The sequence below is a fragment of the Sturnira hondurensis genome, unplaced genomic scaffold (assembly GCF_014824575.4).
Source record: "Sturnira hondurensis isolate 20B ecotype Veracruz unplaced genomic scaffold, ASM1482457v3 Scaffold0005563, whole genome shotgun sequence".
In the NCBI taxonomy this organism is placed as follows: Eukaryota; Metazoa; Chordata; class Mammalia; order Chiroptera; family Phyllostomidae; genus Sturnira; species Sturnira hondurensis.
In genome coordinates, this window is record NW_028078194.1 from 3,471,698 (window position 1) to 3,489,303 (window position 17,606).

Here is a 17,606-nt window from a genome sequence, read left to right on the forward strand (position 1 = left end):
TGTCTGTGTGTCCTCATCTCTTTTTGTGAGGACTCCAGTAAGTACATTTAGGGTCCATCCTAATCCAATATGACCTCAACTTAATTACATTAGCAAAGACACTATTTCCAAATAAGGTCACATTTTGGGGCTCAAGATTGGACGTGATTTTAGAGGTGACACTATTCAACTTAGGATATTCTGCTTTCTATTCCCCAAAACTCACATATATCCTATGTACAAAATACATTGACCCCTACCCTCAAATCCGTCAAAATATTAACCCATTCCAATTCTAAATCTAAATCTAAAATATCATCAACTCAAAGAAAGAGTTCTAAATCTCATCATCCAAATTAGTATTGGTGAAACTCTGAGCATGGTCAATCATGAGGCAAAATTCCTCTCTATCCACAGACCTATAAAACTAGACAACAAACTATCTGCTTTCAAATGCAATGCTGGGACAGGCGTAGGAGAGACATTCCTATTCCTAAACTGAAAAGAAACTGGAAGGAATTAAGGAATTATCTTTCTAAAGCAAGTTCACAAACCAGCAGTGCAAATTCCAAATTTCAAGGCTTAGGAGTAATCCTCTGTCCGCTCAGCCCTCTGAGGTGGCAGCTCCACCCTCTCCGGCCTCTTCATCCATGGCTCTGCCCTTAGAGTCGTTCCTTCTTTATTTCATCCTGTCTCTGTCCCCTTCAGTTTGAGCCAGCTGTGTTTGCTGATATAAAATTCTCAAAAATCTTGTCACTCTTCCATTATTATTGATATGATATGATTATGGTAGCAATAAAACTAGGATTTGCAGACCTATATGAAGAGAACTACAATATTTTATTGAAATTCATTGAAGAAGGCTTAAATAAATGGAGATATGCCATGTTCAAGGATGGGAGGACTCAATATCCTTAATTCTGCATCCAGAATACATATATATACATGGCAATTAATCTATGAATTCAGTGCAAGTCTTATGAAAATCCCAATGAAGTTTTCAAGGAATTTGAATTCATATGGGAGAGCCAAATCTCAGAAAAAAAATAAGAATAAGATGTGATACTTGCAGGTATCAAAATTTATCATACGCTATACTAAGATAGTATTGAAGGATGTACTTAGATGTATTGGAGGAAGAATATAAATACATAAGTCAATCCATGGGATGACATGGAGTCCAGAAACAGACCCCCGACTGCATGGGAACCAGAAGTGGCACTGCAGCTCTCTTCTGAACAGAGGGAATTCTTAACACACGGTGACGAGACAATTTGTTATCTATATGGGAAAAAAGCAAAAGAAGAGAAATTGAATACCTTCCTCATACAATACTCCAACATCTGTTCAGAAGAATTAAGAATTCAAGTATAAAAGGCAAAAGTGTTAAGCTTTAGAAGAACATAAGAATATCTTTACCACTTCAGGGTAAGGGGGTAGTTTCTTAAACACACACAGACACAAACTCCAGTTGAAAGTACTTATAAATTCAAGTATATTAAAATTGAGACACCTTTTCATTGGGAAGGTAAAAAAGCAAACTACAATCTCAGAGAAGATATTTTCAACACATATAACTAACAAAGGATTAGTATGTGGAATATATAAAGAATGTCCACAACTGAAAAGCAAAGGCAAACAACCCAATTAAAAAATGGGAAGATGTAAATATGCATTCTACCGAGGAGGAAATACAAATAGACCATAAATGATGAAAAGGTACTCCACTTTATTTGCATTTTAATACTATCTTGACCATTTTAAAATGTACAGTTCAGTAGTGTCAGGTATATTCACATTGTTGTACAGCAGGTGTCTAGAATTTTTCAGGTTGCAAAAGTGAACCACTATACCCATTCAACAATAAAACCTATTTCCTCTTCTCCTCAGCTCCTGGTAACCATCACTCCCTTTTCTGTTTGTTTATCTACATTAGACGCCTCGTGTTATGAACTGAATAGTGCCCTCCCCCCAAATTCATGTTGAAGTCCTAACCCCCAGTACCTTTGAATGTGACTATATTTGAAGATAAGGCCTTTTAAAAGAAAACTCAGGTTAAATAAGGCCATATGAGTGGGACCTAATACAATCTGACTTGTGTCCTTTTATAAGAAGAGAAAATTTAGACACAGACATACCCGGGATGCATCCGAAACAGGGGAAAGGCTACACGAGGACACAGCAGGAAAGTGGCCATCTGCAAGTCAATGAGAGAGGCCTCAGGAGCAATAGACCTTGCCAACATCCTAACCTTGGACTTCTAGTCTCAAGAACTGGAAATTCATTTCTGTTGTGTAAGCCACATATTCTGTGGTATTTTATTATGGCAACCCTAACAAACTAATACACCTCATATAAGTGAAATCATTCAACATTTGGGGTGGGGGGGTGCTGGTTTATTTCACTCAACACAATGTCCTCAAGTTTCATCCAGTAATATATGATGGGAATTCCTTCTCTTTAAAGCTGAATAATATTCTGTTGTATGTATATACCACATTTTGTTTTTATGATCACCGTTTGTGGGCATTTGAGTTGCTTCCACCTCTTGGCTAGGGTGAATAACGCTGTTACAGACATGGTGTGCAAGTATCTCTGCAAAGGGCCTGCTTTCAACTCCTTTGTCTATATGCCAAAAAGCAGGATTACTGGATCACATAATAGTTCTATTTTAAATTTTGTAGTGAATGCCATACTAATTTCCATAGCCACTGTACACTTTATAGTCCCACCAGCAGTGCACAAGGGTTCCAATTTCTCCACATTCTCACCAGCACTTATTTTAGTTTTTTGATAGTAGTCATTCTATATCATTGAGGTTTGGATCTGCATTACTCTAATTGATCATTTGGTACTTTTAAAAATTCAGAGTGTGGTGATTGTGGGGATGGGTAGGGTGGAAGTGGAAGAGGGAATAAGGGGGGTATGTGGAAATGGAAAAAATACAATAAAAACAACAAAATTCAGACTAAGACCTCTTTGAGATACCACATATACCCACAATAGTTGAAAAATTAATCTCATAATACCAAGGGTTGATGAGTACATAAATTTTTTTAAAACTCCCCTACATGCTGCTGGTGGACAGGTACATCAGTAACAATTTCTTTGAAAAACAACTTGCCATTACCTTGTAAAGTGACATTCACATTCCTTATGACTCAGCTATTCCACTTCTAGGTAGTCCTTTCTCACAGCGTTTTTCAAACCTTAGGTCACCACTCATTTTTGAACTCTGTAACCCATTTACTGAGAGTCACAATTAGCATTTTTTTCAACATTGCAGAGGTATTGTTTTATTTTGTGAATGTTATATATGTGCGTATGTTTACCCGTTGAAGATACCCACTGCATTTCTTATACTATGTGTCAAAAAATCTGAAAGACTCCTGTTGACCCCACAACGAATGTACGTACTGAGAAAAGTTCCTGTTGGCAGAGTTCAAATTTATAAACAGGCCTCTCATACAAACCACACTGCAGTGAGCTGCTCACCTCCTGCACTGAACTGCCTGCACTGTGTCCCAGCTCTCTTGGCCAACCCTCATGAAGGAGTTCCTGGAATCACATTTCAACCAATAGGACTAAGACTTTCCCAGTCCAATTGGAACTGCATGCATAGCTCATTAGCATCTTCACCTACCAATCAGAGCAACTCCATTATAACCAACTGAAACAATGTTTTTTACACCAGACTCTGAGGATTTGGAGTTTGCCTGAGGATGAGTCAAGCAGGGAACATAGGGAGGGATTTCTTTATACGTAAGTCAGCTCTATTCTGACTCAGAGAATGCACTTCTACTTCACATAGAAAACTGAAGGCTGGAGCTGAAACACAGAAGCCTGGACCAGGGTAGACCCCAAGCAGATGGAGCAGACAAAATTCTCATCCCAGGTCACCTCACAGCCATGTTATTCTACAGCCACTCTCTTCATAATTGAGCAGTAACACTATTGTGCTGTTCTCAAAACCATACTGTAACACAATTGAGCTATTTACATTGGATAAATTTTCATTCCTCACCACACCTCAAATCGGGGGTTCCTGTTGGCAATGAACTGGTGCCAACAACCACTGGTTGTCACTCACATTTTAAATTTCTGCACATGTATACCAGGAGAATGTATAAAAATGTTCATAGCACTACTGTTCATAACCACAGAAAATTGGAAACAAACCAAGTGGCCAGTAAATTTGTAAATTTGTGGTATATTCACCCAAGGCAACTCTATAAAGTAATGAAAATGAGTACATGAGTATTACATCTTCTTAAGTGATAAAAGATCACACAGACTGATATGTTTTCAAAGCTCAATAACAAGTAAAACTAAACAATATGTTGTTGAGGAATACAAACATGGAAAGGGATTGTAAGAACAAATAATATTGGAATATATTTGGCAAATAGATGAAATGGGGACAAAAAAATAGATGCAATAGTACTGGTCATATTCTAGTTCTTAGGTGCGCTCATGAATATTCATTTTGTTAATATGCCACATAATTTAAATGTATGTTTAGTACATATTTCACACATATATATCTTCATAATGTATGTAGTTCTAAAAAATTCTCCCCAGAGTGCATATCCTCTACTTTTTAGCACAGGAATGAGTCAACATTTCCAGATAAAAACTGAATTTCCTGAAAAACAGGTTAAGCAGTTAAGGCAAGGGGGTGGGGTTGGAAATGCTTGTCAGCTTTGTCAAAGGTCAGCACGTACCATTTCATGTAAGCATACCTTTCTTTCCGTTTCTTGACGCCAGGGCATGGTATAGGGAATGATACATAAACAGATACATCACTACCGTTAACATGAGAATTTTGTGTTTTTCTTGCTTTGATGGCCAAAAAAACAAAATTGCAATTCATTAACATTTGTCCCGTCTATCTACATCTCATCTAAGTCAGTATGATATTGATTTACGCTATTTAGTTAGCCCTCACCTAATAGTTTAACTATGGAAAGAGTAATTAACCAGGGCCAGAACTCTCAATTACTAACTTAGAGTTGGAACAAACTGTCATTGCTTTTTTAATTTTCTTTAAATGCTCTTGGGGCAGCTCACCCAAACTTCCCATCAAGTGGAGAGCAATGCATTGCTTTCCGAGAAGTAGCTGACAAGAAACAGCAAAATAGCAGTTGTGGGGGAAGGGAAGAAGCAGTAAAGAAAACCAAAGAAAAAAATCCCCTAGGAGAAAGAGATTGTGAAAACTGAAACAAAATGGAAAAGTTCCACACTAAGAATTCCACAATAATATGTAAGATTGCGGTAGGAAGGGGAAAGGTTCAAGGGCTTTTATGTAAAAGTTTTTACACAAAAGGAATTTTGTGTAAAAGCAGTAAGCAAATATAGGGAAGGAAATTCACACTTTCTTAAAAAGGGCAAGAAGCAGAGCTGTTCGACTTCAGCAAAACCCACCACAAAGATGGCGAAGGCACGAACCCCCTTTTCCTCCCGCTGCCCCAAGCCTCTCGCCTCACATTTCCCACAAGCCCCTCCGCGCGACCCGCACTCGGAAACCTGCCAAACCGGTCTCCTACCACTGCGCACGCGCAGGCTGTCGTCACTCGAGCTCCCAGGACTCCCCGGAGCTGGCAGGAGGGGCCTTCCCAGCTTCCGCCGCGGCGTCGCTTCGGGTCTCGAACGTAGGGTTTGTGCTGCCTCCGCCGCTGTGGGGCAGGAGGGGGTCCCGAGGCCCAGCGAGGGGCCCTCGGCGGCGTGGCCATGGGTCTACGCCGAGCCCGGTGACAACAGGGAGCCAAGCGGTCCGGGCCCTGAGCACGTCTCCTCCGGGGGGCCTCGCCCTCCTGCTCGCGGGGCCGGGGCTCCTACTGCCGTTGCTGGCCCTGCTGCTGGCAGCAGCGGCGGCCAGGATAATGTCGGGCCGCCGCTGCGCCGGTGGCGGCGCGGCCTGCGCGAGCGCGGCGGCCGAGGCCGTGGAGCCGGCCGCCCGCGAGCTGTTCGAAGCGTGCCGAAATGGGGACGTGGAGCGAGTCAAGAGGCTGGTGACGCCCGAGAAGGTGAACAGCCGCGACACTGCAGGCAGGAAATCCACCCCACTCCACTTCGCCGCAGGTAACGCAGACGTCGTCGCCTTGACTCGAGACAGACCCCACCTGCGCACCCGTGCTCTCAGGCTCAAAAGCAAACACAGTGCTCTTCTGCCCCTGGCCTTCCGCGCTCCCCCCACCCGGGACCTCGGTTCTGGTCTTCTCGTTTTGGTCCAGTGGGGAATTGAGGGGATTATGGTAGGAGCTGGGAGGAGCGTGCTGCACATTGGAAGTTTTTTCTTTTTTTGGCTTTGTTTTGTATCAACAGTACCTGTATCAACTTCCGGTCTTGCTACCCTAAAACGCCTCTGCACACAAGAAAGAGTAAGGAACATGGTAGACCTTGTAATCTGAAAGGCCAGTTATCTCCAAAATCTGCCGTTCTTGCAAATTCCTCTGTTATTCCTATCAATCCTTTGGGTTAAGGTGTTGAAGACCCTTTGTAAAATGCAAAGATGTGATCTAGAAAGAGTAGCTCAATCGCTCATTACCGTATTTGCGTTAAAGTGTTTATGTAGTCAGTCATTAGAAAGTTTCTGGTGAGACTAGAACTGGAAGTTGTCAAGTTCGGGAGAACTGAGTTCTGGTTTAGGCTAGATCCAGGATGGTGGTCTCTGACACTCACACACACAAGTTGGGGTGAAAAATAGGGGAAGAGGAAAGATGGTGCAGGTGCTTTAGCTGATCTAAATTGGGATAAACTTCACTTCATTCTGAGACTTAGAGCGTTTGAGTGACTTTTCATATTTACTAGGTTTACTTTGTAATATAAGCACATTAAATTTCATTGGCGAATTTGAAAGAACTAGAAACACTCAGCTTAGTTCTATAAAGCATTTATACTTGTCACTTTGAGGAAAGATCGTAACACACTCTCCTCATGGTTGAAAATGGGAATACGTTCTCATACTTATAATCCTGGTTTTTTATTTCATGTATTATATATGATTGTTTAAAATAATTTTTATTTATTGATTTTAGAGAAAGAGAAACGTCAATTTGTTGTTCCACTTCATACATTCATTGGTTGATTCTAGTATATAACCTGACCAGGGCTCGAACTGCAAATTTGACATATTGGCTGATCTCTAACCAACTGAGCTACGCAGCCAGGGCTAAAATAATTTTGAAAAACCAGAAGGATATTCTTTAAAGCTCTCTGTTCTTTTGGAGTAGGAATGATGAGCAGAGAAGGAGCGTAAGATTTCCTTGTTCACAGATACTGCTTTACACTTTCTACCACAGGAGATTTGTTTGCTTTAACCTGTACCTGTTTTAAAGTGTAAATATTATTAGGATGTATGCTCTCTTGACTAGTTACAATTTTGTTGGGTTCCCATTAGGGAGCCTTTTTAAAGAGAGAAAGTTTGAGGGAGTATGGATGAGAGAACTAGACATGGCCTGTGGACATCAGAAAGGGAAGAATAAGAATACTAAAATCAAATCTCACCTGTTTAGTCATTTTGGTGTTCAGGGGCACCTTTTTCACTACTTTGGATTGCCCTGTTTGACCAGGTAGTGAACACTAAAACAACTGATTTGGCAAAGTGTCATAACCAACTGATATGTAATCCAAAGGGTAGTATTACTTAGATTCTGTTCACTTGATCTGTGGGATAAAAATAACCAGGGAAGATCTTAGTTGCTGCCTTTCAAGAATTTGATGTATTAATGAGTTCATATCTGAAAATAGTAGTATTTAGAGGTTTAAGATTATGGGATTATCTTCGTATTGATTTTGTTCTTCTGTCACCATCCCATTCTCAGTTCTGTCCTAACAATTCAAAGTACATGAGTTTCATTGTGGTTTGTTCAAACTGAAATGGAAAACTTATTTTTGGAACAACCCCACCTCTCACAATTTACCCATATTATCAGGTACAGATTAGAAAATTAAGAATTTAAGGTATAAAAGGAGAGTAATAAAGTAAAGATTACTAGAAATCTACATTAAACAAGAGGTTTAAAGCCTTGTATTTAAAACTAGGCATATAACTTTATAAGTTATATAAATGTCTAATCACCATGTTGTACACCTAAAACTAATATAATGTTATATGTCAACTGTAATGAAAAATTTTTTTAACTTAAAATTTTTTGTCACAAGTTATGTAGATGTTGCAAGTGCCCAATCACAAAAGAGAAACTTTAAAAATTACCTTTGTAAATTCAATGTAAATCATTAGATTAATGAGAGAGAACTTGCTTCTTCATTTCTAAGTAAATGCATCCAGCTGCATTTTCTCTAACTATATGGAGAATATGTTTTATATCTTTTGTGGGTAGAGAGGTATCAGTCATGTTAATGTGCATCTAAACATGTCATTGGAAACTCAACATAGGCGGTGAGACTGTGTAGCTGCTTGACCAGTTTCTTGGGTTTGTACATTATAGAGTAACTTATGGAAGAAAACTTTTTTTTAAAGCCAATTAAAGTTTGGAGGTTTTCCTGGGGATGGGAGGGAGCATGCTTTTATCTTTTTGATATCCTAAGAACAGAAATGAGAGATATGTGCAAACCAAAGAAAATGAATCATGATAGAACAGTTTAGTGGAAATTGTATCTTTTCACCTAAAATGTTTGGTTACAGGAATAATCAGTAGCCATCCCCAAAGGAGGTCTATTAATGAAAAAGCAATCAACATAAACTGGAACTTTTCTTCTATTAGGTGTTTTTTATTATTGCACTAGATTACATTTCTTCTAAATAAGCATGCTTTAAGAAGTCATTTTTATGAGAGAAATTATTTCTTCTTCAATCCAGTTTTCTTTTCTCCCCTACCAGTCACTCCCCCCACCCCCAGCCCCCCAACACACACACAGAGGATATGAATAAATATTTTGTGACATGTCATAAAACTTGTAGAGGCAAGTTGGTGGTAGGGAGGCTGCAGCTTTAATTTTGATAAAAGCAATAGCATCTGAAATTCTTGACAGTGTAAATCCCCTAGAAAACAGCAGATTTTAATAAAGGGGAGTGCTTCTCTAAACTTGTTTCTGAAAAATAAAGAAGAGGGACAGAAACTTTGGGAGAAATTTATCTTACTGTCCACCATAGTGAAAGGAAGGAATACGTAGTAGCATTCTCTAGAATCAGAACTGGGGTAAGGGGTGGCAAGTGAAATAGAGTTCAGTAGCTTGAGAATTTTAAATATTTGGGGGGAGGTGTGCAGAGAGGTATCATTCAGTAGAGAAATGTATGAAATCATTTATCAGGTTTAAGGAATTCAGATATAGAGATGGTGGAAAGAGATGGTTGGTATGTGTATACTGGAGAATGACATTTATCAGGTTTAAGGAATTCAGATATAGAGATGGTGGAAAGAGATGGTTGGTATGTGTATACTGGAGAATGACAAGTTGAAAAGAGCTTGCATTGTAGAGTTCTAGCTAAACAAATAGCACTTGTTTTGTATATGTAGTGTATTTGTAGTTTGCTACTCAGTCATGTACTTTGGACCAGTCAGGCTGAACGCTGATTACTGTATTCAGTAGTGTGAATTGCATATAACAAGGAATTTTTTTATTCCAATAAGGGAAATGGAATTAGAGCCTCTGGAATTTATTATACAAGCAACAGGTGAAAAGTAGAGTTACTTATTCTAGAGATGAAAGAAGACTAAGGTCAGACAATGTTACTGTCTTCACATACGTGGAAGATAGTCCAGTAGAAAAATGAGTGGGCATGACTTATATATGGCTTCAGCAGTCATGAGAATGACCAGTAGATGGAAGGTTGCAAGAGTTCAGACTGCTTTTAACAAGCTGTTCAGCTGTGGAATTAGCTGGAAATGTCCAAGCGGTGACTGGATTGGCATCTTTCAGAGATGTTGTAGAGGGGATTACTGCATAGGCTAGGCACTTGGACCAACAGGTCAGGATCTGACTGGTATAAGAAAGAGGGACGGGCCCTGACTGTTGTGGCTTGGTCGGGTGTCATCCCGCAAAAGTGGAAGGTTGCCGGTTTGATTCCCTGTCAGGACACGTGCCTGGGTTGAGATTCAGTCCGTGGTTGGGATGTGTGAGAGGTTGATGGCAGCTGGTTGATGTTTCTCTCTCACATTGATGTCTCTCCTTCTCTTTCTCTCTCCCTTCCCCTCTCAAAATAAATAAGTATTTTAACCAAGAAAAAGAAAGTGGAATGATTATTCTATTTGAAGGTTTTAACAATTCAGCTACCAAAGATACAGTACCTTTTGTGTTTGTCATTCATATCCTTCCCCAAAATGGTACTTTTAAAGACATCCAATAACACTTCAATAGTATTCCTCCTTTTGTCTGTAGGCCAATGTCATAATTATGGGAGATGCACAAAATGTACCCACATTCCTAACCTAGGACTGCACTAGAGATTATTGATTCCAATGTTATTTTTTGCTGTGTGTGTGATAGGCGGGGGGCAGGGCGGGGGGTAGGAAGTCATACATCTGTAGAAAACCCCAGTATCAAATAAACACTGATCTATTTAAGAATTCAGAATCTTTCATGATTTAGCCGATTTCCCAGTATTATCAAGACTTGAGCTACACTTTTTTTCCTCAACTCTTGCTGGACTTAGAGGTAAGCAATTGACTTCATTAACAACTAGTTTGGAGTGTTTGTTTTAGTACTTCCTCATTTAGATTGTCAGAATTTCATCGCCCCAGAGGCCATGTTTCAAAGTTTCTTCTAGTCTGACCAGACAGATGGTGTATCTGTCCCAAGTTGAGCTAGGCCAAACCTTCTCCCTTGTATTCCCCTCTAAAGAAATATATGGAAACACCTTTCTTAGATCTTTGCCAGCTGAAGTTATTACGAAGTTTAGAATGACATCCCTCAGAAAAATCTGACAAGAGTCCTGACTATATCAATCAGAGCTTAAGGCTGCTTGATTATACATCCCATCTCCCAAACTACAAGAGCCTTCTGTTTCGTGGCAATTACTGACATTTTCTGCTTCTGAACATTTTCTTCTGACACAGCTGCATGTGACACCAACCTGCATTTAGATTGTCAAGACATGACTATCATTTCATATTGGTTTGGTTATATCATCAATGGCCCACCTCACCTTTAGACTATGAAAACAGGAGGTAGCAGCTCTCAATAAAACTTCCTGAGCATTTAAGTTGGTTTCTCTGTAGTGACTTCACTGCTTCATAGCTTTTTGGAAGCCATTCAGATGTAAAGATGTTTCCCATGTGGCAGCAAAATATGTTACAGTGATCCCTCACCTATCACAGGAGTTACGTTCCAGAGACCCCCTTGATAGGTGAAAATCCATGAAGTAGCGGCATTTTATTTATTTTATTATTTATATATATTTTAAGGCTTTATAGACCTTTCCCACACTCCTGTAAACCTTTCCCACTCTCTTATTAACCTTTCTCACACTCTTACAAACACTTCATATGCTCTTAAACACTTTCTAGACTCTTAAACTTGCATAATTTTAACAGCGTATAAAATTCTATATAGTCATCCCCCTTTATATCGCAGTTCACTTATCGCGATATAGTGAGGGACGACTGTACTCACTTAACAACAATCTTAGTTAGCAAGACAGTTCCTAGAACTGCTAAAACTGGTGGTACCTAGATAGTAGTGAAACTTGACAAGAAAGAAATGGAATAGACTGCTTTTCTTAGTAATCACAAATCATCAGCTCCATAGTCTCTGTGAGGGTCATTTGCTTACTGTTTCAGCAAAGTATTAGACATGCACTAAGCAAATGTTTATTAAGTCCTGTATGCTAGATTCTAGCCTTGACCAGTGAACAGAAATGAACAGGACACAATACCTGCCATTAAGTGACACAGTTTATTGATCAGCAAATTTACTTTCAAAATATGTCTGCTTTGTTTCACTGTTAGTGCTTTATAGTAGATTCAGACTCTTTATGATTTCATCAGGATTTTCACACAGCATTGTGAAACAGAGCAGTGTTTGAAGATAAGTGCTCTTCCATAATTATAAAATAAACCACAGTATATCCTGAGCAACCATGACTACTAACTTTAGGCTTCTGATTCCTTTGTAAAGAAATCCTTAGGATACAGAGATTGCCATTGATTCTGAGGATATGCCTATTCATGTTCTACCTAGCCAGTGAAAACATGATCAGAATATATACTTGCAAAGCTATTTTTCCTTCAAGAAATGAGTGTTTAACAGATGCTTTGAACTAGTCTTGAGACCATAAGAATGGGGATTTCATCAGGAATTAGCCTTCAGAATTTAGGAAGCATCTTGAATCTAAAGAGTTCCCCTAAATCCTAACAGTGGGAGATTTTTGAATTTTAAATAGCTACATACTGACCTTTAGCTAAGAAGGTGACCTTTCCTTGACTGACCTTTCCTTTTATGCCAAGAAATGGCTTCAAAACATTCAAAATTTCAGGCTCTTCTTCTACTCTCTTGGGATAGCAACATGACCTCATGTTATGGTCCTTCCAATGTGACTTTGAAAACACACTGATCTCTGCTGTCAATCTCTAGACAGGTTTCAGACATCTTAATGGCTGAGGAATCACATTGGATAACAAAGTTATAGAAGTTAGCTGTGTCTTGGACTGTTGGTAGCTATATAGATATGATCACTTTACCCCTTCTACCAAGCTTAAACTTCAATTTCTGTGTTTAGTCATATGTGTCAGTCTTGAGTATATGTCTATCTCATCAGTGAATTCTTGAATTGTTGAATCTCTTATTTCCCATCCAGAAGCATCTTAGCATGGCTTTTACTTGTTGGTTCTAATATGATGTATTTTCTTTGGAGGACTTAAATATGAATAATTTATTTTCTTTTAGGTTTTGGGCGGAGAGATGTAGTTGAATATTTGCTTCAGAATGGTGCAAATGTCCAAGCACGTGATGATGGGGGCCTCATTCCTCTTCATAACGCATGCTCTTTTGGCCATGCTGAAGTAGTCAATCTCCTTTTGCGACATGGTGCAGACCCAAATGCTCATGATAATTGGAATTACACTCCTCTCCATGAAGCTGCAATTAAAGGAAAGATTGATGTTTGCATTGGTAAGACTGTTCACTTTCCAGAATTTTTCTGAAATAGTTTGTAATTATTCTGTATCTGAATTGACTTCATTTTTTAATGTGATTGATTTCTGCCAGGATGAATTTAAATAGTTAAGAACAATTCAAGCTTTAAAGTAACCACTATTTACTAAGTGTCATTTTGTGTATAGTACTGGGTTTAAGTTCTTCAAAGAATAGAGACGAGATTCCTGTTTTCTAGAAACACGGATTCTCTTGGGAGATAGCACACACAAAGAACTAGATAAAGTCATGGTGGAAGTGAACAGGAATGTTAGAGGGTCATGAGTGCAGTGAGTAGGCTGGAGTCTGGTTACTCCTTCTGGGAGACTTTTGAGGGAACAGTGGTGGGAAGATTGAAAAGGTTAGGACATCAGTATAAAGAACTTTGCATTCCAGGTTAAGGAGCTTGATGTTGTTACATAGGTTGTATGGAATCATTGAAGACTTTTAAGGAGGAGAACAACACTGTAATGAGAGTATTTTATTTTAGAAAGAATGATCTGGTTAGGGGCTGGTAGAATGGATAACATCGGGGATTAGCTAGGAGACTGTTGAATAACCCAGATGAGAAACGGTGAGGGCATGAAGCAGGGTTATTGTAGGAAAATAGAAGTGACAGGATAAGCAAAGAAGCATTTGAAGGGAAAATCATCTTTCTTAGGGTTTGCCCAACAGATTGATCACTGACAGAAAATTATATATGAGAAGGCTCCTTATTTAAGAGTTTTTATTAACCTGGTTTTGACTTTTCTGAGCCTCACATAGTCTGGGATTTTGGACTCTGTTACCTTAGATCTGTTTCCTGGTGCAAAACAGGACAGTTGAAAATTTTTAGGCAGATAGAAAACCAGTTCTGTGTACTAGAAAAAGTCCAGAGGCTCTGTGCTAGGCTTGCATCGTTCTCCCCTGCCCTCCACACACCGAATCACTATTCATGCCAGTTTAAATTAGGTAATTTATGAAGATACAAAATAGATGACCTAGTAACCTCTGCCCAATTTTCCTTTCCTATGTGTTATATTGCTTCCGCCTTCTGCTCATAATTCTTTCCTAGTTCCTGAGTCTCAGACATACAAATAATTAGTTTTAATAATCTAGGGTTTTCCAAATATAGTTATAGATCTGCACTGTCTAGTATGGTAGCTGAGAACTTCTAATGTGGCTGGTCGATCCTGAGAAGTATTCTAAGGGGAAAATACACTGATTTCAAAGACTTAATACGATAAAAAGTAGTGCAAAATATTTCAATTTTATATTGATTACAATATAAATGTAAATATTGAAATATTTTGGATATGTTGGGTTAAATAAAATATGTTAGGATGAATTTAACCTGTTTCTTTTTATTTTTTAAATGTGGCTACTAGAAAATTTTAGATTACATGTGTGTCTGCCATTAATGCGTCACATTTTTCTTGTTACAGGTAGGAATAGAGTAGAATAGAATGAACCTTGTCAAAGAAAGGGAAGCCTAGCTTCCCTTTCTTCATGTATTTGCCTTCCTTTCCCCAGCTCCCTATTTATAGAGTATGCTATAATATCTTTATATAACAAATAACAATACAGAGTATGGCACAGGTTTTTTCTTTTTATATGCTTTTGGTTATAATATAGCAGTTTTGATTTGGGGTTTGTTAACCCAGCAGAGTGTTTTTCTTTTCTTTTTCTTTTTTAAGAGTTTGCTTACATAATTGGGGTTTTGTTTGTTTGTTTGTTTGCTTTTTCCCAGTACCCCAGATCCCTATTCTTGGACTATCCATAGGTTTAGAAATTTCATTTTTGTTATGATAGAACAATCTTTCTAGCATAGGTGGTTTTCATTTGGAATGAGAAAATAAACTTTCAAGCAGACTTGCTGTTTATATTCTTATATAGTCTTACCTGTCTTTAGTCACTTGTCTAGTAAAGGAAAATCTGACTTTGAGCTTAGCAGATATTTATCTAATGTCTATAATACATTAACAATAAAATGTTTTATATAGCCTTATCTTTATAACATTTACCATACTATCAGGATATGAAAGATCTTTAAATTACATTGAGACCACTGGACCAGAATTTTTGAGAAAATTACTTACTAAAATCCAATTGTCATTATTACTATCTATAAAAAGTAGTATTGGGCCATGGCTGGTGTGGCTCAGGGGATTGAGTACCTGCCTATGAGTCAAAAGGTCACTGGTTCCATTCCCAGTCAGGGTACATGCCTGGGTTGTGAGCCAGGTTCCAGTTGAGGGGGCATAGGAGAGGCAACCACACATTGATGTTACTCTCCCTCTCTTTTTCTCTCCTTTCTCCTCTCTCTAGAAATGAATAAATAGAATTTTTTTAAAAAAATAAAATAAAAAGTAGTATTGCTGTTTTGCAGTGCTCTTACAGCATGGAGCTGAGCCGAACATCCGAAATACAGATGGAAGGACAGCATTGGATTTAGCAGACCCGTCTGCCAAAGCAGTGCTGACTGGTAAGTTTGTGTACTCTATTTGGGTGTTACAGGAAGAATATAAAGAATGAGCTTGCTAGGGAAACAGCTTCCTGTGGTTAATGACCTCGACTAGATTTTAAAATAGTGTCAGTTCAGTTATTATATTTTTACATCTAGACAGCTGGCATTTGATTCTTGTCTAAGAAAAGTGAAGTTTTGGTGTTTTTTTAATTCATGTTCCTCCTTCACTATACTATGTCATTCTCTGCTTTTATCTTAAAAAAAAAAGTCTTGGGACTCAAACGAAGCCTTGTACTAGTAGCCAATATGCAATTAATATTGTGGGCAGCAGTTTGGATGTCATTTCAGCAAATACTATCTATTTTGTTAACTTACGTTTAAATTGTATTTTAAAGGGTTTTTGGTATTCATTGTAAATAAAAAGCTATAGGCACAAAGAGATTATATTTAGTTTTGTTTTTACTTCTATGCAGTTGTCCCTCAGTGTCCACAGGGGATTGGTTCCAGGACACCCCCTCCCCGCCAGAGATACAAAAATCTGTGGATAGTCAAGTTAAACTTTAAGATGGTGTAAACCAATGCGTACAGTTGACTTTCTGAATTCTTAGACACCCACCCATGAATGGAAAATACTATTTTCATTCTGAGATTGGTTGAATCTGTGGATTCGAAACATGCAGAAATAGAAGGCCTTCTGCTTAAAATAGCATTACAATAAAAACAATTTTAGTATCGAAAAATCTTGGATTCACAAGAATGTTAATGATTATGTTCAATTAGTGATGCTATAGATTATCTTCTGTCATTTCTAAATGGTTGAATATTGGATTTTGGGGTGGGTGTTTTTGGCTTTTGAATGAAGTTGTGGATACATTTTGTGTGTTAAGCAAATAGTAAATAGCATATTGGTTTTAGATAATAATTTAAGGAGTAAAAAGGAAAGGAAAGGTTCTCCTATAACTTTCCACCTAAGGCATACTTTATAAAAATTCTCACATATTTCCTTTTTTGACTTTCCTTATTCAGTGCAAATTGTTTTCGTATGATTGCAGTCACACTTGATTATATAGCATTGATTCTTTTTATTTCACTTTTATACATAGATGTTCCATGTTCTTCAGAAAAATATTTTTAAACCAAACAGTATTCTGTTGATTGACCATTTTCTATTTATTGGACATTTATTTCCAGATTTATATACTTTAAATATAATTGATTGAGCATGTTATGAATAAAAATGTCATTACTTTTGTGATTGAGTTTTTAAAATTTCTGGGTTTTCCCCCCTTATTCACAGGTGAATATAAGAAAGATGAACTCTTGGAAAGTGCCAGGTGTGTTATAATAAATATATACCATGAAATCTTTACCATTTACATTTTTTGTTTTTACAATAAGCAAACTATAATAGTTTTTTAAATATTTTCATAAATGGCTTCAGTAGGAACTGATAAAGAATAGAAATTGCTAATGAATTTTTTTGTGTGTGTGTTAGGAGTGGCAACGAGGAAAAACTGATGGCTCTACTCACACCATTAAATGTCAACTGCCATGCAAGTGACGGTAGAAAGGTACTTACTTTTTTCAGCCAAGTGTCTTAATCCCCTGGTGACATGAAAATGCATTTGTCTTGTTACAAATGAAACCATCTGATGAGAATGCTGATGTATTCTTTTAAGTAGTAATTTGGGTTTTTTAACTTTAAACCTTACTGAAAATAAACATTTAATTGTTTGCTTCCTATTTGCAATAATGAACTTACAAACTTTTATTCTATGCCTTTAATAATGTGTTGGATATTTTAAGACCAAATTAATGACTATTTATTTAGACAGTAAAGTTATAAAGCTTTTCCTCTGGATTTGTGGTTTGGATTTTTAGCTTTTTCAGACTTTTTTAATTTCAGTATTTGAATTTTATTAATTTTTCTGATTAACATTTCAGTCAACTCCACTGCATTTGGCAGCTGGATACAACAGAGTAAAGATTGTACAGCTGTTACTGCAGCATGGAGCTGATGTCCATGCTAAAGATAAAGGGTAAGTATTTGAACAAAAGTTAGGATTCCTTGAATGTTACTGTCCTTATA

The 17,606-nt window shown here is 37.9% G+C and overlaps 1 protein-coding gene across 3 annotated transcripts in view; it reads left to right on the forward strand.

The window, feature by feature from the left end:
• Positions 1–5,577: 5,577 nt before the first annotated feature.
• The window catches only part of TNKS2 (tankyrase 2), a 54,794-nt gene continuing 42,765 nt past the window's right edge, over positions 5,578–17,606 (forward strand). For 2 of the 3 annotated variants that reach the window (XM_037047336.1, XM_037047337.1), the window contains exons 1-6: positions 5,617–6,060; positions 12,826–13,050; positions 15,440–15,535; positions 16,815–16,851; positions 17,013–17,088; positions 17,462–17,556. In XM_037047336.1, coding sequence (XP_036903231.1) covers positions 5,862–6,060; positions 12,826–13,050; positions 15,440–15,535; positions 16,815–16,851; positions 17,013–17,088; positions 17,462–17,556 — 728 coding nt within the window. In that variant the 5' untranslated portion in view covers positions 5,617–5,861. Of the gene's footprint in view, positions 6,061–12,825; positions 13,051–15,439; positions 15,536–16,814; positions 16,852–17,012; positions 17,089–17,461; positions 17,557–17,606 lie in introns of all 3 variants that reach the window. The other variant, XM_037047334.1, reaches the window with a different exon arrangement.